A 10,694-nucleotide genomic window follows, 5' to 3' on the forward strand; every position below is an offset into this window, starting at 1 on the left:
CGCGGTTATGGAGATGTTTTTGTAGTCTTCGTATTCGATGTAGGAGTGAATGTGCAGGCACAGTGTGTTGGTAAATCACCCTATATATATGGTCAAAATGTTATTCCTTACGTGTGTATATATAGTAGATGATGAACTGTTTAGTGAAAATCTCCTTTCAACGTTTTTCCTAGAACTACTTGTATCGTTTCTTCCCACATATAGATCAGAATTTTGGTACAAACATATCCCCTTGTGTTAGGAATTAAACTCTCTATACACTGCGAGTTCAGTAGAGATAATATCTACGTTGACTATATAAATCATTTACATCCATTCCGCTCTATTTGAGTTCATTTCAATCCAATACTCAACGATTCGTTGTTTTTTTACAGCAAATAAGGAGAAAATAATGCAAGAAGCGGCAAAAAAGAAGAGCTAACATATTACAAAACTAAAGGATATATGTGTTTCTCGAATTTTGCACACAGAAAGGTGAAAACATGACCTTAAACTTCTAAGTGCATTATCTGATACAGATTGATATAAGATGACTGAAAAAGGCTGTTATTTCCTGGTAAATTCTTGCTCAGATATTCAGCATCCGAAAATGGTTCAAAAACATTTGTCTCATCGACTTGGTCATGCAAGTACCGCCAGTTGTTTTATGCATTTACACTAAAAACTGTGCACTTACACTAGCCAAAAATCCAAACTGAGCACTGAGCATTCTCTTATCAACAAGCTGGCTCCTGTTTCAACTGGATTCCGCTTCTGCAGCCAAACATCATCGGCTGGGGAAACAGAGAGATCAGCATCATGACATATTGCAAGAGATAGATGAACATGGAGCATATTTAAGAAGTTCTAGTGATATGGTGGAACTTGAAGAACCGATTCAATAAGACGCTGGATCAACTCTACTGGTGTGGCATTATGACTCAATATTGTGTCTAAAAAAAGGATGTGAAAAGCAAGATCACCTGAGCTGAACTAGGCGAGAGACTACTAGCGAGCTCCTCATTTAAGAAGACTGGAAGTGGTGGCATTTGGCTCATAATCCCTGGCATATTTTTCATACTGAAATGACATAATAACAGTAGTATTATATGAATGGAAGGACAACCAAAAGTCAGCATGGTGGCAAATAAAAGGGCAGTAGAATTACTTATTTAAAATCGCAGTTAAATTGTTCTTCGTCTGGAAAAAGAGATCAACATTGTCCTGCAACTGCTCATTTACATAGTGACATCAGATATCAGAAAATATGCAAAATAGAAAATTGTAAGACGAGGAACATCTGTCAGTCGCCCTCCTAAAGATGCCTACATAAACAGAAACAAAAAAAAAAAAAAAACAGACGATAATCCATGAAGATGTAATTAAATGATTCCATCTTCTTTATTTTTACTTATCCAAGGATTTTATACACCTCATTCAATACCCACATCAATATTCCTACTTAGTTCTATTACTTTAACAGTAAATAACAAGCATCACCATTCCCTTTGTAATAACTAATAGGACTACTGAGCTAAAACAGAAAGGCCGACAGATGACAATGTCACCGATCTTTTTTATGACCTATGCTATACGCACTCTCAAGTCGTGGTAATTACCATTGCTATTTAAGGATCAGACTCATTCAAAGTTAATGTGGATACAGACAAAAGCTGGATATGGTTACAAGAGCAATTCAGAATTATCTTAATTTCATTTTAGAAGAGTAGTACTTACTATTAAATTGGCCCCATCTTTTGTTGTATTCCTGTAATCCAATATTAATGAGCCTTCTTTCTTTTCTTGTTAGAGTTTTTATTGTTTATAAGTAGCACCCGTTTGAGGTGCTTTGCTTTATAATGTAAGGTAGTAAAAGCCATTTGAGGTGCTAAGTCGGGTGCAAAACTTAACGAAGTTTATATTCCCAGAGTTTTCAGAAAATCCATATAGTTTTCCATGTCATTTAGATAAAATTGTTTGATATACTTAACTTGGGCTGAGGGTCTATTAGAGACAGTCTCTCTACCTTCACACAAGGTAGGGGTATAGTTCTGTACACCCCATCCTTCCTAGAACCCACACTTATGGAATTACACTGCATATGTAGTTGTTGTTGTTGCTGTCTGTCCTACATATTTTAGGCATTTAAAGCAAGAGCATGTCCTCCAAAGCATCTCTAGATTTCCTATTCCTTTCTTCCCTGGGCCAAAATGTTTTAGTTTCCACAACATTTTCTTGCAACACATCGAAAATCCATCACTGGCTTTGGCATGACCACTCCACCTTGAACATGAAAAAAGATCAACACCTACCAATATAAAGAGATGGTTGACTGATTCACATCCAATCCACACATGAAATATCTATGACACAACTCCTCTTCTTTCTTTTGTGGTTATCCAAACTAAGGACTGCTTCCAGCGCTGTTCTTCAACCAACTACCTCCAAGAGGGCTGTAGCTTCTATTTAATTTTTGGCGGAACTGCTGACATTTGCCAGGTGTGACCACAAGAGCAAAGAACAATTTTCTTTTGTAAATGGTAAAGTTGTGTCGTATTCTTCAGCATTAAGGACAGCTGGCAACCTCCAAAAAATTATGGACCAAAAAAAAACAGTAGAAGTTGCACTAATCACAGAGATCCTAAAAAGTGTACCAACTGTTCAGCTTCTTCTATACCCTCTTCTTTACACCAAAAATACAAAGTATTGATCCAATTCTCTTTAATTTTCTGGTTTGTGTTAGAGATATCCTGAAAGCATTAGTTGTTTCTCTCTCCATGTTGACCACCATATGTTTTTTTGAATCTTGCTCCCTCCTCTCCTTATCCAACAGATGAGAAGGTCACAGTGTGCTCTGGCATTGAGACATACTTAGAAATAGAGACCAGATCTGTGTCCTAAACGGATGATTGTTGGTTTCCTTCTTCTCCTTGCAAAAAACATGCAACAGTGAATCTTTCAACTCTTTTCTTCTTCCATGCATATCCGGGCCTATACTATCAAATCCATGTTTTATTGACATAGCTGACTTACTACTATCACCTTACAGCTCTGGAAAACTTCCTGTACCAGCTGTGGTCATTCTCTGAGGAGAAGATTCGTTAGTTTTTTTAAAAAACTGGTAATTGTATTCTTCAGCATTAAGGACATGCTGGGGACCTCCAAAAAGTTGTTAACAAGATAAGGAGAGAAAGAGACTAACTTTACACCAAAAATAAAAGAAGACAATAGATTTCTCTTTCACTTTCTGAATGGAATTTGTTTTATTCCCATAACATCTTCCATTTCTCTCCCTTCCATATTGTCCACCAAATGCACGCTGGGGTCATTCTCCACCATTTCTTCTGGCTCTTACTTCCTCCTCTCCTAATCCAACAGCTCAGTGGGTCAGCAGTGTGTTCTGGCATAGTCCAGCTGTTGTCTGTGAGTTTCAAAAACATAGACCAAAGCTGGGAAGTGACTTTGCAATGCAAGAATAGGTTGATTGTTGGTCTCATCTGTCTCATTGCAGAGAAAACCTCTGGATACTATTGTTGTCCCTTCTTCTTCAACACTTCTTGCATGAGGCATGCTCTCTTGGCCACCAACCATACAAAACACTTCACCTAGGTTGATGCCTGACTTGTCCAAATCTGTCTCCATCTTGCCAATCTGATTTCTTGAAGAGATCCCACTTCCTTCCTGTAAAGCTTGATCACAGAAAAACTTCTATCCTCAGTGTGTTTCCAGTTCATTATATCATTTCTTGTGGACAGGCATGGTATAAAGTTATGAGGAGGAGATGTTCCATCCAATCACAACCTCCAGAAAAGAGCCCAATCCGGATATGTTATAAGATACTCTCCCTCAATGCAACATACCTAACCACAATCTGTCCAAAATTTTACATTCCATTCACAGCTTTATCTAAGATATTTTTGAACACCTCCAGCTGCCTTATGATTTTATCCAGAAACTCAAACTGTGTGAGGTTGGAACTGTTTTCAAGCACCACCGCCGCCAACCTACCTCCCTACTTACACCAAGTGTAGTCCATTTCCTGCCACTTACTCATCAACCAGTATTGTGCTTTGAAAGGTTTTTGACACCAAACCCTCCTTTATTCATTGGCTTAATCAACTATTCTCATTAAATAAGATGGTATTTGATGATATTTCTTCTCTCACAATTATCCTCAGACATTACCCAACCCATCATGACATAGCCTTGTCACGATTTCTATACCTGTTTGGCCAAGTGAAATTCCATTTTTTCGGAATCCAGAGCATGATTTCCACCAGAAGTTTGACTCTTATAATACCAGTATTGAGTAACTTTATTCGCCCATTAGTGCCTTGATAGTTACTGATAAAGGCTTCTTCCAGATCCCATGCATATCCCATCCACCATCAAATATCGACCTCTTGTTTCATCATTAATTTGGAAGAAACATGTATGAATGTTAATCACAATTTCCTCATTCATCTTCATTCTTCTATGTGTCCAAACTGGCCATTCAAATCAAATTTTTGACTATGCCCTTCATGCGATTTGGCAAAATCACCTGAAACTTCACAGGTTGATTATTCCACTGTCTGTACAAGCTTTTCCTCAATCCAATCAATTTAAACCATGAAAATTCTATTTGATTGTGTGTAACGATTTCGAAAGATTTCTTGCCTCGAGGGAAAAGAATCTTCCCCTCTCGAGATTTCCCCATCTTCATGCAGCTCTTTTCTCATTAAACAGAATATGATCACACATGAGTCACCTTAGACAAGCTTATAATGCTGCGTGAATGAAACTTATGTTGGCACTAAAGGACCAGAAACGATGCTGCAGAATCACTAAATTGCCGCAGATAGAGGAAGACTTGTCCAGCTCTTTTCTTGTCAGTATTACAGAGCAAATGTTTTTTCCCCTGTTGGACTATGGCTATTAATAAATACCACCCCTGCTAAATTTTCAGCAAGTCATCTTCCATTTCGAGAAAACTATTGAAGTCCTTCAACCAGAAGTTCGCATCTTGCTTTTCTGAGTCTCCCAATTATTTCATAAGTTTCATTCCATAAACAAGAGGTTGAGACTAATACCTTGAACGTTGAGAGGTTAGCTGAAATTCTGTTAAGGGCCTGATTATTTTCTTCCAATAGACGCCTCGTTCCAAGTAATGCTGCTAAGCAACACAAAAACCAGTTAGACAATTGGAGGCAAAGCTGCATGAAACCACTCAAGATACAAAATCAAAAACACATAGGAACTTCACAATAGCATTAGCAGAAGAATAAGACTGATCAGTAATTTCAGCAGGAGTTTTACCAGATTATGCTAAATGACATATTTCAGTGTTTGCATGCATAAATTGGTCAAACAACATATATTGGTAACATGGGGAGAACCTCAAGGCATTGCACCACTCAACTCTTGAGGTGCTTATGTACATAAATTATCGAATGCTCTAGATTATTCTGCATATTCCTGTCAATTAGAACATTTTGACAGTTGTATACTTGCATTCGGAACAGGTAAAAGATTACACTCCCTGCCTCTATTTATCCATACAAATCCTGTTTCCCTAAATTAGGTTGCAAGAAAGTTGTACAACCCACACAAACAGTTTAAATATGGTCAACTTGTAACATCCCAAATCTTCTTACTTTAAACTTCCCTTTCCCATTCAAACAAAAACATGCAACACAACCTTTTTCTATCTACTTCACTTTAACAGGATAGTGGTTTCCAAACTAAACATTGCAAATTGTGCAAGAAGAAGATAAATCATGAATTGTTATTAAGATTTAAGAGTGAATATATTGTCGTTAGATTTTATAACAGGAGAGAGAAGAAGATTAAAAAATGATATTTATAAATTTTTTCACTATAGCAGATTACTGTTCATCTGATACTAGAATGAATAACACACACACTTTCAACCAGAAACATTTTTTAGTTGCATCAGGTATTATTAGGTAAGCAATAATCCGTTATAAGATAACTGAAGTAACATCATTTAAGTCAACTTCAGGAAACAGCTATTTATTTTGAGAGATCATAGAACAACTTTGTTTTCTGGCAAAAGGAAAATGGAGAAGAATATCTTCCTATTGATAGACAGGTGAAACTGACCTCCTGATGGCAAAACATCACCATGGCCATGATGATTCATGGAGAGAGAATATGGAGCCAAGCTCATCAGTGAAGCAGACACACTACTCATTGAGGACATTTCTGCTAATTTATCCTGAAGACGCATGAAAAATGTAATGTTTTTCTTTCTTTATGATAAAATATGCATAAAGAAAGATGCATGTAGATAGAAACATACCAACAGACATACACACAGAGATGATTAGTGATTAACGTCATGAGTCATGACATACTGAAACTATGGCAGAACATATGAACTTCCGTAAAAGTAATTCCACTAATTTAGTTCCTAAAAGTAGAATTTATTAGTTCATTAGTGATCTGAAATGTGACCATTCAGAAATTTTCCTGCAGCAGAGGCAAAACTAATTGGCACATTCTACTAGATATGCAGACAATCATATCGCTCCTTCCCATAAATATCAAAAAGGTGATGCCTCAGGAAAGAGAAGAAATGACAATCCACTCGCCCCTACCCCCACACCCATCAGCACCAGTATAGTTTCTACACTGTAACAGCAGGAAGGTATAATATCAAAGTCCCAAAAGATCCAGCAAGACAGGTAAGAACTTTTTTTTGAAAAAAAAATCTAAAATAAATAAAATCAGATAAGTTTAACCATTTGAAACCTCGATTCAAGAATTGAAATTTTTGGATAGTAATAAGCCAGATCGAGAGAACTTTCTATAGTCCAGCAACAGTAGTATGATTATAATACTTAAGAAGTTCTTTTTGGTTAAATGATTAAGTTCTCTAACATTGAATCACACTCTACAAATACAGGGAGGAGGTCATTTCTTGTTCAAAATTGATTGAAGTACGTGTTGTCAATAGCCATTGATTTCAGGTAATAAAGATTGCACCCTCTTCCTCTTTATTAAGAAGTTAGTTACCTTTCAAGAAAGAGAGCTAAATACTTAATAGTTGGGTGTGAGCGAGTAACTATACTGACTCAACAGTTAGATAAAATACCTCGACAAGGATATTTAACATATGATAAGACACCTATCAAGTGGATTTCATTTTAGACAGAATTTATTCATTAACAGCCAGCACCAAGTAGGCGATGAAAATTTACAGTTGCAAAAACTCACTGAAATTAATCTAAAAAGGGGCTGTTAAACCTATAAGACTATTTAACATCAGCTTTTAACAAGTTACACCAAAAGGCCAAATGAGTACAGGCATTTGTATTTATGTTTATAACTCTCTTTTCTCTCCTTCCAAATCACCCAAAAAAAGTGCAAGCTAGTATGTAACAATACATGCTCCTACTTTGTTTTCACAGCTCTTTTCCTGTATAGATTTAAGAAAGCCTCCTTCAGTCCTAGGCACCCAACATCACTCATCTTTTTAAACTAACAGCCCATCAACGTTCAGAAACAAACTCCATAGCAACAACCTGTGTAGCAACAGATGGCATGTACCTTCACCATAAATCACACTAGCACCTACTACACATTAAAAGCTTATCTTCTACAGAGTCGATTGTCAAACAAGCATCAAATGTGACAATCCAACAAAACCCAACCACCTTACGATGTGCTTTATTCCTCCAGATAATCATCCAAATTAATTGAGGAGATGTTTGATGAAGTGATAACCTTATACCCAGACTCTGTACTTCAATGAACTTCCCATCCTTTTGGTGTACTTTCCACCTCAGTCTCTGGTAGAACATTTGCGCCTTCCAGTTTCCAGGAAGCTGGACCATCTTCTCAACTTCCTGATCCTCACAATTCCATCTGAAAGTCATCTCCTAGCATGATCTGTTTTGTACTATGCAATGCTAGCACTAGTTTTCCCGGTAAAACTGAACAGTTGTGGAAATTTAACTTTAAGGCGAATATGTCCTATCCATAATTCCATATATCATACCAGAACTTTAGTTGAAACAATTCCTCTTCCTCCCGCGGTGTCCTCACATTCTTCCATAATATAACTCCATGTGAATATTACTGGTTACTGCACCAAGGATCAGCTTTACATATTTAACTGGGATCACCTGTTCCTAAAGATCATTGGAACCTGGCAATATCTTCACAACCAGTAATACAATTGATGTTGCTTCGGAATATCAAACTCTTATCCATAACTCCCCTCCTTTATCTTAGTTACTTTGTTCCATTTCGCTACATTGAAAGCCTTATCCTCTATCTTCTTCGCATAAAAGTTCCCTCCTTATACTATCAAACCTTCTCTTTGCTTAGCCACCAAAGATGTCAAATTTAGGTAGATAGGCTAGTACTTGGTCAAGAATAGTAAAATCACATTTGAAAGCATGCACATTTCTTTAAACTACCATGACTAAAGAAGTTTCAAACATCAAAGTTACAGTTAACAGTTTCTAGAAACTCCCAGATTCAGAAATTGGACAAATAAATAACTCACTGTGTCTTCTGATCAGTCTAGACTTTGAGGAATCAGATTAGCATATCAAAGTAATTTGAATACCATACAAGATAAAGGGAACGTAAGAAAAGGATAAAAGGAAGTAAAGTACATGATGGCAAACCTTCCTATCTTTCACTTTCTTCCCCAAACTATAGTCTTCAGGTTTCCTTCGCTTTCTCTGACAAACAATAAATAAAGATGTAAGCAAGCCTTCTCACCAAGCATCAGCTATGACAAGAAATGCTTCAGACTAATGAAAGGAGTCATCAGAAATAGCTTCTGAAAATGAGATGAAGGATAGAGATAGGTACAGTCAAGTGATTAGAGATATTAAACAGCCTAGGTAGCTCACCGTGATCCACCTACATCTCAGTGCAACATCACGTACATTTTTATCGCGGAGTGATGCTGCAATCTTAATGTATTTCATTATCCGTGGTTCATTGGCATACCTATTATCAAAAAAAATTGAAGGTCAAATACATACATAATGATATATACTTTTGTCACAAAAAAATGGATAGACAAAAAAAATCTCAGCATCTACATTCACTCAGAAACCCAAAATAAATCTACCTACTTGATAAGTCCTTCCTCCAGTTTGTACAGCTCCTCGACCGTCCATTCAACAGCGAGGCCCGTATCATGCTTGAGCCCTGGCACTGTATCTATAAGAAAAGAATCTGAACAACTTCCATACTGACTAGTTCTTGGACTACTGCTACTAGAGCTATTGGTTGTCATCATTGTTGGATTCCCTGAATACAACATCCCTCCTCCTACTCCACTATTATTTACATCGAAATTCACTCCAAGATGACTGTAGTAATCACTCATCAACATTATCTGAGATGACGAGCTCCCAATTGCCCCTGATTGAAATGATAAAGCTTGCTGATGAAACCCTGTATTAGAATCTGCAGCCATTACTTCACTAAAGCATTTAACTTTATTCAAGTACTTCCAAGAAAACTCACTTAACTCCTGAATCCACCCAGAGCTACTTAACAAAAGGAAAAACCAGCAGCTTCAAAAACCCAAAATTCATTTGGGGTTCATCACTATTCCAGGAGATTAAAAGGGGTTGCAATACACAAAACTATACAGCACCAAGACAATTCAACTAAACTCCTCAATCCACCAAGAGCTACACAACAACAGAAGAGAAAAAAGAAAAAAAAGCTAAACAGCACTACAATCAGAGCTTCAGAAACCCAAACAAGAAAATACCCAAAATCTATCTGGGGTCCATCACTGTTCCAGGAGAGTAAAAAGGGTTGCAATACACAAAATTACACAATACCAAAACAATTCACTTAACTCCTGAATCCACCCAGAGCTACACAACAATTAGAAAAACAAAAACAAAAAAAACAACCAAAACATCAAAAAGACTCAAACTTTATCTGGGATTCATTGATTTTTACCCAGTATAGTAAAAGGGGTTTGCAACAAAACACAAAATTATACAGTACCAAGACAATACATTTCACCAAGATTCCTTCACCTAGGTGAAAATCCCCTTCAATACTAAAACCCCACTTGGGAATTAGCTTAAATTACATTGCTTCACAAAATTACCCATGAAATCAAACTCAGATATTTGGTGAAAGAATAAAAACCCAACATCATAGAATCAAGAAATAGTACTTCATGTATGTATTAGTGGATGTACAGAGTGAGAGAAATGACAGAAAAAAAGGAGAAATCTTGTTGAAGTTTTTTTCTTTATCTAGTCTTAGCTTTTTCTTTTATGCTAATAATAATAATAATAATAATAATAATAATAATAATAATAATAATAATAATAATAATAATTAAAAAAAATTGAAGATTTTGGACCAATGATTTTACGTATATTATAAAGTTGAGACCTAAGATTAGACATTTTATCTATTATCAAGACAGGAAAAAAAATGTCGACATACTTTAGGCCTAATCTGAAAAGAAAAAAAAATTTAAAAAAAAAAACTAATTTAAAACCAATTTGGAAAAAAAAAAAGATTAGTAGTTTTTACGATTAAAAAATCTGAAAAATGAAAAAAGAAAAATATATATATATTTAGTAAATAAAATAACAATAACATTCTAGAAAAAAATCGTGTAAGAATTTAGAATTTATCTTCTAAATGATCAGAATATATGAAATAACTTGAAATTCTACGCTTATTCTCGATTATAAAATATTTGATAT

The 10,694-nt window shown here is 35.9% G+C and overlaps 1 protein-coding gene across 4 annotated transcripts; it reads right to left on the bottom strand.

The window, feature by feature from the left end:
- Window positions 1-285: 285 nt before the first annotated feature.
- LOC107018083 lies at window positions 286-10,239 on the bottom strand. Of its 4 annotated transcripts, none has more exons than XM_015218454.2 (8): window positions 9,081-10,239; window positions 8,853-8,952; window positions 8,622-8,678; window positions 6,085-6,199; window positions 5,052-5,134; window positions 1,148-1,209; window positions 963-1,059; window positions 286-773 (listed from the first exon to the last, which is right to left on the bottom strand). In XM_015218454.2, exons 1-8 carry the CDS (start codon window positions 9,425-9,427, stop codon window positions 717-719), a joined length of 918 nt encoding a protein of 305 aa, XP_015073940.1. In that variant the 5' UTR covers window positions 9,428-10,239; the 3' UTR covers window positions 286-716. The 4 variants fall into 4 exon arrangements, with proteins under 4 accessions (XP_015073940.1, XP_015073938.1, XP_015073939.1 ...); XM_015218452.2 differs by having other exon boundaries at window positions 8,610-8,678; XM_015218453.2 differs by having other exon boundaries at window positions 5,052-5,131; window positions 8,610-8,678; window positions 9,081-10,238.
- Window positions 10,240-10,694: the final 455 nt, after the last annotated feature.

The sequence above is a fragment of the Solanum pennellii genome, chromosome 4, assembly GCF_001406875.1.
Source record: "Solanum pennellii chromosome 4, SPENNV200".
Classification (NCBI taxonomy): Eukaryota; Viridiplantae; Streptophyta; class Magnoliopsida; order Solanales; family Solanaceae; genus Solanum; species Solanum pennellii.

What these genes read in the sequence shown, in the direction of transcription:
- LOC107018083 (XM_015218452.2), bottom strand. Translation starts at nt 9,427, where the DNA reads ATGGCTGCAGATTCTAATACAGGGTTTCATCAGCAAGCTTTATCATTT. An exon ending in TGAGATGTAGGTGGATCACG is followed by an intron (nt 8,679 to 8,852) that starts GTGAGCTACCTA and finishes ATTGTTTGTCAG; the next exon opens with AGAAAGCGAAGGAAACCTGA. An exon ending in TGATGTTTTGCCATCAGGAG is followed by an intron (nt 5,135 to 6,084) that starts GTCAGTTTCACC and finishes TGTGTTGCTTAG; the next exon opens with CAGCATTACTTGGAACGAGG.